The sequence below is a fragment of the Montipora capricornis genome, chromosome 7 (assembly GCF_036669925.1).
Source record: "Montipora capricornis isolate CH-2021 chromosome 7, ASM3666992v2, whole genome shotgun sequence".
Taxonomy (NCBI): Eukaryota; Metazoa; Cnidaria; class Anthozoa; order Scleractinia; family Acroporidae; genus Montipora; species Montipora capricornis.
In genome coordinates this window covers 31,181,034-31,198,533 of record NC_090889.1, presented here as the reverse complement: position 1 = coordinate 31,198,533, position 17,500 = coordinate 31,181,034, and the positions used below count along the sequence as shown (strand labels likewise).

General features: G+C 40.5%; 1 protein-coding gene across 1 annotated transcript in view; it reads left to right on the top strand.

The window, feature by feature from the left end:
- Nucleotides 1–16,432, top strand: part of LOC138056906 (receptor-type tyrosine-protein phosphatase epsilon-like) — a 41,521-nt gene extending 25,089 nt beyond the window's left edge. The window contains exons 11-21 of the mRNA XM_068902847.1: nucleotides 50–202; nucleotides 2,513–2,682; nucleotides 3,249–3,384; nucleotides 6,174–6,320; nucleotides 7,447–7,540; nucleotides 8,467–8,543; nucleotides 9,486–9,620; nucleotides 10,963–11,091; nucleotides 11,908–12,086; nucleotides 12,800–12,935; nucleotides 13,383–16,432. Coding sequence (XP_068758948.1) covers nucleotides 50–202; nucleotides 2,513–2,682; nucleotides 3,249–3,384; nucleotides 6,174–6,320; nucleotides 7,447–7,540; nucleotides 8,467–8,543; nucleotides 9,486–9,620; nucleotides 10,963–11,091; nucleotides 11,908–12,086; nucleotides 12,800–12,935; nucleotides 13,383–13,454 — 1,428 coding nt within the window. The 3' untranslated portion in view covers nucleotides 13,455–16,432. The remainder of the gene's footprint in view (nucleotides 1–49; nucleotides 203–2,512; nucleotides 2,683–3,248; nucleotides 3,385–6,173; nucleotides 6,321–7,446; nucleotides 7,541–8,466; nucleotides 8,544–9,485; nucleotides 9,621–10,962; nucleotides 11,092–11,907; nucleotides 12,087–12,799; nucleotides 12,936–13,382) is intronic.
- The last annotated feature ends 1,068 nt before the right edge of the window (nucleotides 16,433–17,500 follow it).

The window sequence follows — 17,500 nt, the reverse complement described above, 5'->3', positions numbered from 1 at the left end:
ACTGTCAACAATACCTTGAAGTTTTACTTTACGACCATATTCCTTTTAGCACAAGTGTGCAATGTATTGGCCATCTAGACAAACGAAGACCGAAGTGCATGGGCCATTAAGAATAACCCATCTAGACGAGGAAGCTTTTGCCTTTTACACTGTGCGGAGGTTTGAAGTGGAACCTGTTGACCTAAGCAGCCATTATCGTCAAGTAAGTACGCACCTTCCGTTTTTTAGTATATGAAATTTTATAAACAGCACTACAGGAAAGTATCGCTATGTATATTCTATTCGTTATGGAAAGACTTAAGGCCCGGTCGAACGGCTTCAACCCTCTTCGATTTTGTTGAACGATGTTGACAGCCGAGGTGGGCAAACGGTTTTAACACATCATCAACATTTGATTCAACAAAGCTTCACGAGAGGCCTGGTATTCAGTCTCAGGCTGCAGCCGCGGTTGTTACTATGGTTACCGACCCAAAGATCCGTAACACCGCACAATTATTCAAGATGGCTGCGCCCCGGAAAATTTGAAAACAAAAGCAAGCAATTCTAAAATTGATTTCTTTCGGGTACAAAGGCTTTATTTGGAACAAGTTCAAGCAATTTTGATCGTAAACATTATGTTCTGTGGTTTTAAGTACCTTGTTGCTGGAGAGGAGGTTTCGTTTAAATAAATTTACTGCCACTGTGATGTAACCACTTTTAACCATGCTTAAGTCTTAGGAATAATTCTTCTCAACTAATAAGCTTTGGTAATGTGTTTCTTCTTGCATTCGAAGTGTAAATATACATCTGCCGCAGTGATTTCTCGTGGAAATAACTGGGTAAGAAATCTGTGAGATAAGATTGTTAGTAAACTTCTTTTTAAAAATTTTGAAATGAATTTACACTACAAAGAAACGTCAGCGGTTAAATGAATTACTTCTAAGTATTGTACCACTCTATAATGTAGTCGTGTTGTAAAAAGCCTTCCTCGGAAACCCAGGGTCACTCAGTCGGGTCGGGACGAGACGAGAAAATCACGGGCAAAATTAAACATAGCCATAAATGAGCTAAATGAGTTAAGTAAAAAGGCAACTTTTTGCTGTCGAAAACAGTCAAACATAAGACTTTTAGGTCGATGTTAACCGGTATTCTTAAACCTTTTCCATAGTAAGTATAATCGCTTCATTATTTCATTTCCATTTCATGGGGTAATTTCGCTCAGTGATTTATGAAACCAAACTTATCTTTCATCTCTGATAGAGTAAGCACTCAAAGCGAAGATGGCTCTCCGTTCTTACCCATCTTAAACATAATACACCGCTGTCGTTTATTAAAAACTACTGTGGCGAATTCTGGACGCGATTTTTGTGAACTTTGATATGAAGATCAATCTTTTAACCTAAACGCGAATCCTGAAACCTACAACTGCACTTTGCGGGTCAAGCGGCATAGCTAATAAAGGTCTTAAATAAAATCCTAAGTGACGCAAGGCTCAGTCGCAAAGGTCATCATTGCGCTTTTGCGCAAAACGGCTCACACATTTTGGATGTTGCATGGTGTTGTACTCGTTTGGCCACTTCACGCTTAACTTCACGCAACGCTATTGCACTAGGGCATGCGCGCTAGGTCCACTTGTTGCGTGCCAGGGGCCTGGGGTACATAAACCTCGACGTGTTGCGTTGAAAATGTTAGAAATGTTGCGTGCGTTTGGCCAGCCCGTTCAACACATGTCGCAACATCATGCAACAATGTTGCAAGATGTTGCGTTGAAATGTTGCGAGTGTTTGGCCAGGCCTTAATGAGCAAAACAACGGCTCTGCACGTGCGCTTTAAAGTTTTGTACATTTCTTTCCTTTCTCTGCCAATCTGCAAGGTGAAATGACTAAATCTCAAGTTTTAAGGAAGACGAGAGCACACAAGCGCAAATCTTTGGTTTTCCTTCTTAGTTTCAACATTCTTCCTCCCAATTCAGTTCCTGGGTAGTTCGGATTGTTTGTGGAAGTAGAACAACCTGGAATAATCACGAAAAACGTTAAAAAAGTAAACTAGCAATATTAAATGACGTTTTCGCGGCCTTCGCCGTCTTAGATCTTAAGAACTTAAGCAACGACAACGACGACTGCAACAAGAACGTCACAAATTTGCATATTTAGTGGACAAAAACAATAGCTTCGCACGCCCTCTACGTACGTTTTTCACTTTTGTCCATTTCTTTGCCGACGCGAAATAGCCAAATTTGAGGTTTTATAAAGGACTTCAGCACTTGACGATAAATTTTCATTTTCTCCCATAAATTACGTGCCGTTCCAACGAGTGTCATTTTTGAGGAACTACCACACCCTTGTCATATTAGAAAGGTTGAAATAGTCACGTAGCGATTAAAATTACGCAAATTTAAATTTTGAGATGACGTTCTCGTTGCCGTCGCTGTCGTCGTTGCTTAAGCTCCCTTTTAACTCCCTAATGATTGTTAGCAGCCTGTCTTTTGCCGTTGCTATAGTTAATTATCTATTCTCTATATTGTTCCCATCAGGATAAGGCAGAAGGTGAAGTAAAGCCGATGATTGTCTGTCAGTATCATTTTACGGGTTGGCCGGATCACGGTGCTCCGGACGTTGGCTGTGAATATCCGGCGCTTAACTTTATTCTCAAGTCAGCCTCTTCTAGTCAAGATAGAGCCGGTCCCATCATTGTTCACTGCAGGTACTGAGATGGATTGGGATTTACAATAAAACAATGCATTTCCCAAGTCAAGCTGTCTTTATTTGAGCTTTATCCGGAGGGACCCTGTAATAACTTGACTCTTACAGTGGAAATCCACAATTAAGTAGATGTTTTACAGGTAACCTGGTGCAAAGACGACATCATGGAGTTTCCGCACATTTGAACTCGTTTCCTGCGACCAACTTCTGCTCATATATTAATATTTATCTTTTTTAATCAATTGCTTTCTCTGTCCAAAGGAACTACGTACAGGATTCTTCCTTCGGTTCTTTTCGTAATTTATGGCGTTGTCAATAACCAGATAAATAAATTAGTAAATAAATAAATAAATAAATAAATAAATAAATAAATAAATAAATAAATGAAATGAAATGCGTGACCCGTGATGCATATATATTCGTAAAAATGTGGGCTAGTGTAGGCTGGGTGGAGCCTTTGGTTCGGTTGTACTGTAAATTATTCATGTGTTTGTATATGCTGTGTAGTAATGTCTCAGTTCTCCATTTAATTAATTTAATTAATTATTATTATTTTTTTTTTTGCAGCGCTGGAGTCGGAAGAAGCGGTGCGTACATTGTTATCCATAGCATGGCGAAAAGAATGAATGTCACTGGCGATGTGAATGTCTTTGACTTCTTGTCACACATCCGGCAACAAAGAAATCACCTTGTCCAAGAAGAGGTTTGTATTAGTGTAATAGGCAATTTCCGAGTTCACGCCTGCCTCGTCTTCAAAGCGAGTTTAAGTGCGAAGTTTTTGTTATGAAAATTAGTTTTCATTCATAGAGCAGTTTTCAGTTGGGTGTCGTAAAACCAAAACCAAAGTAATTACTTTTGCCAATCAAAAAGGTCGGAGATAATCCAGTTAACCAATTAAAACTCGAAGTAATTACACGTAGCCGACACAAAGCGCGGGAAAATGTGCAAGCGCAAGCCACGATTGGTTTTGGTTTCACTTCTGATTGGTTGAAAAAATGGCTCGAAAACTTTGAACCAATCGCTGAGTAAAGTAATCACGAACCAAAGTAATTCACTAATTACTTTCGACACTCAATTGAAAACCGCTCTATGTAAAGTAGAACTAATTACCATCACAACAACTTCGCACTTAGACTCGCTTTGAAGAGAAGGCAGACATTAACTCGGAAATGGCCTATTCGTGTTATCCCTGCTATAAAAAAAATATGCATACATAAATTCGCGTTATTGACTATTTAAACCTTTTTAATATGACAAGGGTGTTGTATGCACCTAATTTAGGGGAGAAAATAAAAATACATCTTCAAGTGCTGACGTCCTTGATAAAGGCTATTTCACGTTGTTGGTTTGCAGACGACGGCAAAGAAACAGACGAAAGTGAAAAACGCTCGTGCAGTGCGTGCAAAGCTATTGTTTTTGCCCACTAAATATGCAAATTCGTGCCGTTCTCGTTGCTTCAGTCCCCTATAGCCCTGGCCAAACTATCGTACAAAGTTGGATTCAAGGCTCCAACTTTGCTCCATCCAACATTTGGTTTTATCAACGGAGTTGATAATGTAAATTGGCCTCCGTACAGAGATTCTAAAAACTGACGTTTCGAGCGTTAGCCCTTCGTCAGAGCGAATCGCTTCCGAATCCCTTCGGATTCGCTCTGACGAAGGGCTAACGCTCGAAACGTCAGCTTTTAGAATCTCTGTACGGTGGCCAATTTACATTATCAACTCCGTTGATAAAACCAAATTTTTGTATACTACTTCCCCACCGACGCAGCACCACAGTTTCTTTAGAAACTACCCCTCGATCCAACATTGTTCGACGGTTTAGCCACCCATGTTGGATGATATTCATCCAACATTTTTTGTCCGATCAAGTGTTGGATGGAGTTTGTTTTTGATCAAACCTTGCGACCAACAATTCTGTTCGAAGCAACAATGTTGCAGTGTTTTGCCGCTCTTCCAACGAACTTGTGTCCTGAATCGAGTCACGTTCGCGCTGCTAGCCAATCACGAATCGCTAGCTATTTTATTTTCAAGCGTAGGCTTCTAGCATTATTTGCAACAAAGATGGCGCACAATGATCAACAGCCAGAAACTTTGATCAGCGAGTATGAAGCAAGTCCATGTCTTTGGGACACCTTTCGTCCCCTTAACCACTATCGCTCTGTTTGGAGATTTCTGTTTCAATAGCGTTTACACTTTCTGCAAATTGATCCGAGGTCATTCTCATCATCTCCTAAACGCCGCTGTATCTTGTAGTGAACATACCCTTTTCTAACGTTCTCTTAACCATTTTTGGTTTTCCTCGTTTGAATCCATCATTTCCGTCCTCAAACAGCTCCAGTAGCAGAAAGGCTACGAGCGGTTTTCGTTTCATGGTAAGCGCCTTACTTATAAATCTAGCGCCAACTCGAATGTTTCATCAAGCAATGTTGGATAATGTTTTGCCACTACCTCAACATTTACATCCAACATTGTTCGATAGTTTGGCCAGGGCTATATATTGTCATAGTTTATACACATTGAGCCGAAAAAAAGGGGTGGGGGGGAGAGTTTTCAAAACACGTGCCCAGAATTCTGTTGGAGTGTTAAGAAACAAAGGAGCGCTTAAGGTAATTCCCTTGAAATTGTTCTACTATCAAACTTTTTTGGAAACTTGGCATAAGTAACATGCATGATATGGACATTAAAAAAATGCAAGAAAAAAATGGGGTCACCGTGCTTGTTTACGCGTCAGCAAGCTCTTAAAATGGGGCATTTTTACTGGCTGCGCGTTAAAAATTCGAATCACCATCATACAGAATTAAGTCTTGGTTACTTGAAAGATACAAAATTTTATTTTGAAATTAAAGCTTCTTTTATTCACATTAGCAGTATTGCTTCATATACGCCGTGTTTGATTGCCTGGTTGTGGGAATAGTTCACTCTTTGGGACAGTTCCGTGGTTAGCTTGAAGTCCTCGCCTTGGCCAAAATACACCCAGTAGGCAACTGTTTTCCAAAAAAAATTCTTGTTCTACGATCAAACTTTTTTTCTTCTTCAAATATTTTCTTTATTAGATTGTTCTTAGCAAATGACTGAAAAAAAAAAATCCGGGGTCACTGTGCTCGTTTGAGAGAAATGGAGCAGTTATTTCGCTATCGGGCATAGTTTGAGGGAAATCTCTTACGTTTTGTACGCGCACGTGCTCATATGCGTGCGCTAATGACGCGAAAACCGTGCGCAGTAGGGATGCGCGATGCAATACTAAGGAATTACCTTAAAAGAACCAATTGAAAGGGTTTGGGTATACATGTATTTGACTAAAGTGGTGATATACGGAAAGAACGCGATGGCATATCAGTCATTTGCACTATGTAGCATTTTTGCCAAGTCGCAACTGCATTTGTTAAAGTGTGGTGTATTTGAGTCTACTGCATGAAGGATACACAATGCAAAAGCTGTGACGTCATTAATATCACATCTAATGCCTTTTATTTTCTGCTTCCTTTTATAGTGTCAGTATGTATTTGTCCACGATGCATTGCTACATTACATTGAAAGTGATTACAAACTAGCCATCCCCGCTGACGATCTAAAAGACCATGTTCAGAAACTGAGGAAGAATCTCTCCACTCCAAGCAGGCTGGATGTAGAGATTGAGGTGTGTTGATCCCGCCACATTAGCATTCTAGTTTTTCATATTCCATATGAGTGTTCTTCTCATGCTTAGACCTGTTTATCCGTGCGCTGTGTTTGACCCTGCCAGAGACGAGGCTTTTGTACACGAGCCGAGTCTCATTGAGAATCAAATACATGGAAAGTTCGGCGCCTGGTTTGAATAAGAACGGTTATATCAATTTGGGACGGCTTTCATTCAGACGCCAAATGTATTGAACATTTTGGCATTTGAACTACGGTCTCGAGTGTTTTTCACCCGAAACTTTCACCATATAGCGTATCAACTCCGTCAAAGGCAAGCGATCTATACGAGATTTAGCGACTAGCTTGCTACATTCTTCTCCCTAAATGCTGTTGAAGATCGTGGACGAAGCAAATTGGTTTTCGTAAAGCTTTCGAAAGGCACGCATCCTAGAACCATGTCCTGAGTGCCACTTACCCCGAGATTACACTTCGTATGTTTGTTTTCACGGCTAACTTTAGCGCGGGCCAGAGCAGTCTGTTTTAGCTCCTTGTCACAATATGAACGGAGAAGGAGACTCTAGTAACTTGGAAAATGCACTCCTAATTTTCAAACTTTTGTCCCATTTGAATAAAAGTATGAACAAGCCGAAAAAACTTGTTAATGGTGTCATCAATCCCTCTTTTCTCCATTGAATCATAGTTTAAGCCAGTGAAAATGCTAGTATTCCTTAGATTATTGAAAAACGGAACATATTATCTCTGTTAGTCCCTGTTACGAGCGGAGAAAGTCCCATCAGACCGGAGCTTATCTCCGGTTTCCGTAGCATGAAGCGACTAGGAGTATTTCTAGTCATCCCTGAAGGGGATGCTAGTCCATCGCAGGGTTACCCTGGGGTTTCCCCAGCATTTTCGCCGGTACCCATTTCTACACCTGGGTGGAGAAAGGCACCGTGAGAGTAAAGTGTCTTGCCCAAGAACAGAACACAATGTCCCCGGCCAGGACTCGAAACCGGACCACTCGATCCGGAGTCGAGCGCACTAACCACGAGGTCATAATATAATATATATATTATAGTAACTTGAATTGTCTATAGACTAAAAAAGATATGCATACAATCTTATGAATAAGTGGCTTTGTGTTTTAGCATTTAGCAGCGATTCAAGTTAAACATTACAATTTGAAGCAAGCAAAACGAGGTTGTAACATAGCGAAAAATCGATCTGTGGATTACATACCAGGTAAGCTGTAAGTTGGAGCCTAATTCCTTTCAAATCTTCTTGAAAGTCTTGTTTTGTCGGGCCTTGCCGTGATTAAAAAAGCTCATTGAATTGAGGGGAGCCGCTGTCATATGAGTTTCGAAAGTATTGTCGCTTTTATATTTTATGCTTCGTTTCGCTTTGTGATTGGCTTAGTTCGTAACCAATCAGAGTTTACTTTAAAGGCAAACCAATTGTGATTGGATCGTACGCATTTTTCCGCGCTCAGAGTTACATCAGGATGTGACTGGGTCTTTTAGTGGTCTTCATGTGTGATTGACAGCAGAGGAATTACCTTGGGTCTCGGTGTTAAAACTACTCCATTTTATTAAAGGGGCTAGGTCACGCAATTTTAGGCAATTTCAGCATTGATCAAATGGTCATAGAATTAACTGAAACAACAAAATAACGGCACAAAACTTTAGAAGAACTCAAACAAAACACAGGAAAGCTAAGAAGGGACAAGGATGGACAAAACTGGGGAGGATTGAAATGGATTGCATTTGGGTATTTGAAAAACGTCGGCCCACTTTTTTTCAAATTTATATCAGTTTATATCAAAATGTCATTTAAACGGCTGGAAAATCATTCTCAGCTGTTCTGTGGCCGTGATTTTGCAAATGAAAAAATCTTGCTCTGCCAATTTGACGTTTAGAGCTCATAACTAACAAAATTAAACAAAATTACCTAAAACAGGGTGACCTAGCCCCTTTAACTCTGTGTTACTCTATTGTTTTATGCAAGTCGCTTCATCTGCCCTCTCCGCCCATAAAATACCCATTTAACGAATTCCAATCGACTTCAGATAAACTTTATACAGCATTTTCAATACGGCATTTCAGTTGACGGCAATGTTACATGCTAGCGAAGTCAACCGATTTTACTGGCTGCTTTGTTTCTTGCTACAGCTGATAGTGCTAGAGTTGAACTCTTTCCGCGTCCAAGAGAAGAAGGGTCAGATTACGTTAATGCAACTTATCTTCCGGTAAGTAGATAAGCAATCTCGTTTTCTAGGTGCCTTCCAGTTGCTGACCTAAACGATCACGGTATACACACTTTTAAGTCTAATAATTTTATTCAGAAATGTACAAAGGCTTAAAACAACAAAAGTTTTAGGCCTTTGTACATTTCTGAATAAAATTTGAAAGCACGAGTTCGACGTCATTAGCGGAAAACGGCATATATTAGACTTATTAAAAGGGTGTATAGCGCTCTTGTTACTAATGCACAATATATGTTCTAAACTGCAATGATCATCATTTGTAGTCGTCACAATCCACTGTTCAAAATATAAGTTTTTCATTTATTTCAGTATCAAATGCTTCCAGCCTATTCAAGACGTGGAATTAACATTCTGCCTTATCAAACCCGATCAATAGGCCATTTTTAAAATATCAAATATTCAGCTTGATAGTGAGGCAATGAGGACAAAAACAATAGAGACACGTTGGAATGAATGTGAAAAATATTTGCACATCATCCACTTTCCTTCGTCTTTGCCCTCTAAACCTCTCTTTCAAGCTGAATTTTAATGTATCGAAAAAGGCCTATGGCGACTTAGGAGTGAAGTACAACTGAAGTTTTCATTCCTGGGCGTGTGCATTAGGTCTTGAGATCGGGTTTATGAGGTGCGCATGCTCGGAACGGAAAAGTCGGACTTGTAGTTGGACTCCAATGTTCATGTTTCTTGTTTAAAGAAACAACGATGATGAAGCCCAGATGGCCCTTTTATTTTTGGATAGTAAAAGTGAAGCCCTTTTAAAATGCACCTAAAATCGCGAAAAAGCATTTTTCAAATAATCACCATGTAATTAAAGTAAAACAATTATTCATCTCAGGCTCGGTGAATATCGGTGAATTGAAACCTCGATTCACCTCGCCTTCGGCGAATAATTTTTCATTCAGTGTTATTTGCACTCCTACGTAGGGTTTCTGGAAGTCCCAAGCTTTCATCGCCACGCAGTATCCTTTAGAGGACACCACAGACGACTTTTGGCGGATGATTTGGCAAGAAAACTGTCGTTCAGTTGTAATGCTGGTTAGCAAGACTGAGCTTGAACAGGTAAGATGAAGGGCGAACGGCTAACGAACGTCATGGTGAAATTCTTTGTGACCAAAAATGAGACAAAGTGTTTTAAATTATGGAACAAAAGTCTTAAGCTTGTCAGCTACAGGTATCGGTCAACTTTTCAGGACAGAGAGACGAGTTAGAATGATAAAATTTTCGTGCTTTCATCGTAGACAGCATTCTGCTACTTTCTGTTGGCCGTTTTGCGTAACGTAATGCTAAATAGCGAGTTCAAGATCTTTGACGCGGTTGTCAAGGAGAACGCCACGAAACAAGAATATCATTGGTTAAAAGAGCATAAATAATCGTGCTGCACGTGCGCACGCATCTTACCACATATTCGTGCGGTACTCTGCACAACGACTACGTAGAATCACCAAAAGGGAGCTTACGAAACGACGACGCCGACGGCAACGACGACGCTACAAAACAATAGGTTTAGTGAGCAAAAACAATGGCTCTGCACGCTCTGCACGTGCGTTTTACATTTTGGTACATTTCTTTGCCGTCATCTCCTAAATGACGACGTGAAATGACCAAATTCAAGGTTTTGTGGAGGACGTTAGCACATGACGATGAATTTTCAGTTCTCTCTCTACGCTTCCGACCCACTCGTACCAGTTTAATTCCTCACCAGTTACTACACATTTTTAACGCGAAACGACATGAAATAGTTTCGCAGTGATATAAATAAGGGGAACTCGTATTTTTAAATGAAGTCCTCGTAGTCGTTCTCGTTTCGTAAGCTCCCTAATTTGAGGATTTGACGACGACGTTAGCGTACAAATACAAACCTATCATTCTACATTTTTGCTCCTAATTAAACCGCTCATACCAATTTATTTTTAGGATACTTTGCCCACATTGTAGGACGTGAACGACATGGAATAATCGCGAAAGACATACGACAGTGCAAAATTATATTTTGCGGTGACATTTTCGTCGACGTCGCTGTCGTAGATCTTAAATTCCCTTTTCTCTGTTATGATTCTCGGTCCTTCAGTTTGTCTGTCGGCCGATCCCTCAGTATTTTTATTTCCAATTGCGTTCTTTTTGGGAGCCATATATATAGTCCATGTGCTAGCTTATGCGCTTTAGCGAAGTGCGAACGCTCGAAACGGCGGACTTCTTATGTCTACAGAGAAGGATTCACTTTTATCAATTCCATTTTCCGTGCTTCATTCACCCACCGAAGCACCACCAGAGTTACAGTATCTTTTAGATAAATCTAGGAGCCATTCATCTGCCCATTTGTTTTGCCGTTCTCTGAGAGTTTCTTCTGGGTGTTAGTCCGCGTGTGCATCTATTTCTGAGTTTATTGCTTCTTCCACGACAGGATTACTATCATAGTTATCTCCCGACTGCGTGTGAAACCAAGAGGTTTGGCGAATACGAAGTTACAGTGGATTCCGTGCAAACGCTGGGTGATATTGCAATCAGTGAAATGAGAATGGCTACCATCAAGGTAAAACATTGGACGTTTTATAATCAGTTCTTTTTCAACTTAGCTTGGCAGAATTTCCGCTATGTCCTTTGGAAACTTATTCTGAAAGACTGTGATAATGTCATTAACATTTCTTCCAAGACGTAGAATAGAACAGAAGACGGAGATGTCAATCGGTTGGTTGAGATTCAGACGACGGTTTGCGAGGGGATGGGTGGCCGAACAAACATTCGGGTAGCTGCCTATGTAATCGCATAGTCTGCAAATAGTTAGACTCTATAGTCTTTGCAGATGTGGACAATAAATCCTTTGCCCCTTTTTCTAAACACTTTACCCGAACATTGTTTCAAAGAGTTGAGTTGGTGGGGAATTCCCAGTTGTGGTCATTCGATCGTCTTGTTTTGGGCTACCTGTGCATCGGTTTTTGTGTTGGAATACCTGTGCATCCTCCTTGGCCCGATTGTTCAAAAGCCGATGAAGGCTAATCCCAGATTAACAATTAACCAAGCAGTTTATTTCTATACTCCCAAATGCTGTTCAGCGCTGATATTCGGCAACATTTTAAGTCAGAAGAAGTCAATCTTGAAAAACTAAAATAATCAAAGAAGACTTTCACCAAAAAGTTGAAAAATTGAAAGCAAAGTTTACGCTAATCCTGGATCAAGTTAATCGGCTTTCGAACAACCGGGCCTTCGTACTATCTATAAGGTTTTAAAGCTTGTCATTTGCGCTGTTATACAAATCTCCCAGAAACTGATGTAAAGCAGTTTGAGTCTTTGTTTTCTTCGGATAATTATAAGGTGCTATAACAATACTTCACAATTCCTTCCTCATCAGGATCCGAGTGAGTACAGAAACGTTCGGCATTTTCATTTTCTTCGCTGGCCTGAGGACGGCAACCCGTGGTCAGGACAAACCATTCTACAGCTCATCGACAAAGTGGACAACTGGGAGAAGGAGATCAAAGTACTTGCCAAGCCATTCGAGGTTATTGGTCCCATCGTCGTACACTGCAAGTAAGTTAAGGACTGTATTCTCAGTCTTTAATACAAAGACCTTGGTAGCCCGCAGTTGGCTTCGCTATTGGATGCAGGCTTAGCTACTGGCTTAGCTGTTGGGTGCAGGGCTGGCGTAGTGGTGAGAGCTCTTGCCTCGCACAAATGTTGTCCGGGTCCGATTCCCAGACTCGGCGTCATATGCGCATGGGTTGAATTTAATTTGTTGGTTCTCTGCCCTGGGGCCCGTTTCTCGAAAGTCCCGAAATTTTACGGGTCATTTTCGAGGGTCACAATTCCCTTTGTATCTCAAGAACGGAGAGGGTTTAATTCGTCAAACTTCACAGTTATTTTTCTTTTTGTTACCTTGAAAACTTGTCGAAAGACCGGCTTTCCAAAACAAGCGGTTGGCAATTTCACAGATGGCTTTTCGGGCCCGAAAAGTTTTCGGGACTTTCGAGAAACGAGCCCCTGCTCCGAGAGGGTTTTCTCTGGGTTCTCCAGTTTTCCCCTCTCCTCAAAAACCAACATTTTGATTAATTTGTTGATTTTACAGTGTCCCCAGTTAGTGCTAGAAGTCTAGACACTTAAATTAAGTTCGTTTCGTTTCGTTTCCTTTCCTTTCCCATATAATTCGAGGCGGGCTTCTTTAGCTGATACAGAAAAGAGCACAGAAAAATACAATTACACTTGCGTTTTCGTCTCCTTACGCCATCTTTAATTGTCATTTGTAGTTACGGGATTGGTCGCACCGGTGTGTATTGCGTTCTACATACAATGTACCACCAGATCGCTCGCGAGAAAAGTGTGTCAATCTATCAAATGGCGCGATTGTATAATCACCTGAGACCTCAATGCATATCAGACAAGGTAAGCGTTGTCGAAATTGCTAGCTTTTTACAAAGGTTTTATCAGAGGAATACAGTGCTTTTCTTTTTCTCACATTTTAACAATCTTTGAATCAAACAAAACAAAAACCTCGATCTGATTCAGGTCTAAAAGGAGGCTACAGGTAGCCGTTACTCTTGGCGATGCGGAATCGAAAGGTCATCAAGTGACTGTCTACGTGGGAGGAGAAAGGCCTTAGTACTAGAAAGATCGAAAAGAAAAAACAAATTATTCGGTTCTCGTGCATTCAGTTTGGGTGTGGTTCTTAGCAGCTGAATGCATGGCATTCGCCATGCTTGGCTCCTCAATACTCATATCTTCGGAATAGAAAACGTTTACATTGTGTTCCGAACTTCGTAGATCCCTTGGACGAGGGACATCAAGGGGCAAGTAGAGACTCGGAAATTCAAACTCTTTTTTGTTCCTCAGGGGCATTATGAATTCTGCTATGATACTTTGGTGGAATATATAGAAGCTGGCTGTTCGATTCATCTGGTGTGACAAACCTTGCTTTGCGTGACCACAGCCGAGTACTGTCATACGAATTTCCCTGAGACAAGGACGTCAGCTTTTAGTGAGGAAAAGAATGGTGGTAATCAGCGGAGTCACGCACATCGCGCAAAGGTAGTGCCTTCGTCCCGTCACGCAGGTCGTGCGAATGCTCAGGAGATTGGCTCAGAAAAGGATAAATTCTAGCAATGACAGAAATGAAGCCTATCCCCGAGTAAGCATATGACGAATGCTAGAAATGTGTTTGAACAATCTAACCTATTAGGCCCGTTTTAAACGTCGCATTTTACACGTGCCGAATCTAACGCAAATCGAATCTAACGCAAATCGTTTAAAACGGGCCTTACGTGGCTCAGTCGGCTCGTCGATTAAATTGAACCACAAGGGCGACGTTTTCTTTCTGTTTACCATTTACGGGGCTCCAGCAACACTTACACAATTGACGCAAAACCTGCTGTCTTTCTTCGCCACGACAAATTTCTACACCTTAAAAACTGAGGACAATCCTGATCTTCCTTCCGCTCGACACGCAAACAGAGGCAAATGCTTTCCTTATCTCCAACGATTGCGTACTGCTTGATCCAAGCATAACGCAGCTTTCTACAAACATAAATTTCACTGCATCCGTACAGGACGCAGTTCAATCGTATTTAGGATTAGATTTAAACATCTCTAAGTGCCACGCCCTTTTAAGTTTTCTAAGTGACTTGGGGTCATTTCCATCGGTATTGTGGCAACACCGAGAAAGGAAAGGACATGTTAAACTAGCCAATAATTCAAACTCAACTGTGGCCTGTCTCTTTTTAACTTTTTAAAATGTGTTTTCTCTCACCTACAAAGATACATGTACGTTGCAAAATTTCTTCCAGGAAAAGCAATTTGCAGGTAATGTGTTGTCACAACTGAGCTTTTACCGAGACCCTATGTGACCTCAAGCGCTTTTTCAACTCTGAATGGCGTGAATCTTTCAGGAAATCCAATTTACAATTTCAGAGTTTGCACAGCTAATTTAGAGACGAAAAAGATGAAATCTTCTGAGGCCAGTTTTAGTCGTAGCTGTAGGTAGTAAAAAGTATTCTTGACAGAGTATATAATCATGTATGTATTATTCAGACGGAACTGGTTTCCATAGTAAAATTATTATATCGGTATTAATCGCTCGCTGAAAAAACCGGCCATACTTAGTATTTTACTCTGTCTAACGCCAGATTATTTTACCTTAACGCCAGACGATTTTACTCGTCAATGGGGAACCCCCAGGAGTCAATGGGTTAATATTGATTTAATTAATCTTTTTTATGTTAGAGTGGGTATAACGACGTTATTGCCCGTGCTGTCTGAATGACAGTGCATGTTCTTCAACTTGATGTCGCATCTGTATGGATGGGGCCTTGATTGCTTGTCCGAAAAGAACAAGAAAATATTCTTGTTTTTTGGACAGTCAACTGCCCTGTTTGACACTGGTAGTTTAAGCACGTTGGCATTTTAAAGTGAATTGAAGGTTCGTTTTTGTGAACTTGCCCTCCGATTGTATTAAATCTGTCAAAATTAAGAGTTAGAATCGGAGGAAACATTTCCGTGAAATAAAGGGCATTCAAGATAAGAATTTTAAAAAGATAAACGTTCATAGTGTGATATTTAGGCGAAAAATACTGAATTATACTCATTGAAGGGAAATTAGAACTAAAATTCGTTTTTCCTGTGAGCGTTAAGGCAAGGAAGTCTTAATTCCTACTTGGGAATTTCATTTTAAACTAATAGGCAATGTAGCACTTCTTGTTCGGTAGAATGTGATTGGTTTGCTACTCAAACCGAAAACAAAAAATAACTCCAGAAATATGGACTTAGACTTAAGAACAATGAAAGCTGCTACTGTACCAAGGAATAGCTGGCTTACAAAATCTTCTTAACTCAAAGTGATAGACGTTTTGGATTTTTGAGGCGGTCTTGATTTACACGAGGATTTGTTCATTTGCGCATTTTCACGTGCATGTCAACAAATGTGTATATTCAGTGTGGCACGTGCAATGATGTTTTTTTGTTTGTTTCCTGGTGTGTAAAAACTTCTGGGAGAAATTTTGGTGAGTGTATTTGACAAACTTTATCTAGAGGTAAAGTAATTGACTAGATGTAGTTGTTGAACGCAAGGTCGCCATAATTTTTGTGTCCTCTAAAGCCCTGGCCAAACTATCGAACAAATTAAAGTTGGATTCCACATGCAATATTTCTTGATGTAAATGTTGATGTAGTGGCAAACACTATCCAACATTGCTTCACGAAACCCGATTCAAGTTCAAGTTGGCGCTAAATTTATAAATATGACGCTAACACTGAAACGAAAACCGCTCGTAGCGCTTGTGTTACTGGAGCCGTTAGAGGACGGAAATGACGGATTCAAACGAGGAAAATCCAAAAAATGGTTAAGAGAACGCGTAGGAAAGGGTATGTTCACTGCAAGATACATCTGCGTTTAGGAGATGAGCGGCCAAACACTGCAACGTTGCTGTGTCGAGCAGAAATTGTCGACCAATGTTGAATCGAGCAAAGTTGGAGCATTGAATCCAACTTTGTTCGATAGTTTGGCCAGGGCTTTAGATTCTCGCAGAAAGGCCCAAACTACAATCTTGTAAAGGTGTACTTAATCCTAAAAACATATAGTGATCAATCCTCTACGTTCTTCTTGGTGCTAAAATATTCACATACCCCAATTTTGGCACAGACGGAAAACATAACATTTTGTAAACTAGTGTTCTTCGCCCTCTCTCGTCTCATAGATTGTTTGATAGAGCAATTTTAAATTAAAGCCAAAGCTAATTACTGTATTTAAAGTGATATTTGAATTCCAGAAGTATAGAGTTATTTTTACTTACTTTATATTTGGTTATGTTGTATATATTATGTGAAAACTACGTGCGTTTTTAGTCCGAATTGTCCAGTTGGATGTTTCGAAAAATAAAGTTGATAATTTAGCCATGGCTCTAAAAGTCTTTGCTCAAAGAAAAGAACAAGGCAACTTGAAGATATTAAAGAATCGTTGTCAAGAGCATCCTAGAGTATGCACCTTTCGTTTCTTCAGCACGCACAGACAATTCCTACGAATGTACGTGGAATTAATTTCGACTTTCCACTCCAAAGGCAGCAATTCCTCTCGAACTTAGAATTGCCCCTTCGACCATCAACAAGATTTTTATCCGTATTTTTTACGATGGCTAAGCCACAGAGCACGCCCGAACTCATAGTCAAAATCTCTCATCATGTTGTTGTCGCGAACGAAAGTGAGAGATTCTGTAGACAAGGCTTCGATTGCAGAGCCCGCGAAAATGAAAGCCTATCAAATTTCGCTATTTCAGTGATGTAATGATGCAAGGGAAATAACCAATCAAATCATGTTGCACAAATTCCTGAAAAAGTCACGTGGGCTTTGAACACAATTATCAACGGTAAATCACAGATGACCCTCTCCGATTTTTTTAGGGGAGGGGCGGCTGTACACAGGCTAATATACTAGCTGCTCTATTATGTGAGCAATTTTGCCGATTCGCACGCGAATGGAGGTGCCAAGATATCGATCAAGTCCTACTTCATGGGATCATTTTTTTCTCAGTGTATTCAGCAGCACTGACTGAAGTATTAGGCAGAAATGCTTCCAATCGGAGTAAACTGCCGACTGCAGCCTGCTAGTCTCGGGAAGAAGAGAGAGGAAGGTTAGGTGTGAAGCTAACCTGCTTTATGTCGAAAGCGACTTCGATGCCACAGAGAAAATCATTCACACAGTTTTCTTCGCCCGTTGAGGCGTTAAATTTGATCGTCAAGTCAAAATCTCTGACCGTTCAGTTATATAATTCGACCATTAAGTCACATGTGCCGTCGAGGCGAAAGAAAAGCTTGCAATCATATTGTTCTGTGGATTTTGATTTCTTTGCGTTATTAAATGCGATTTGATGTGACCTTTGATGTCGCGTTGCGTGACGGCTCAATTTTCGGTAAACTCAGGCTAATTTTTAAAAAGAATGCTTGTGGAAATCCATCTGCTAAAG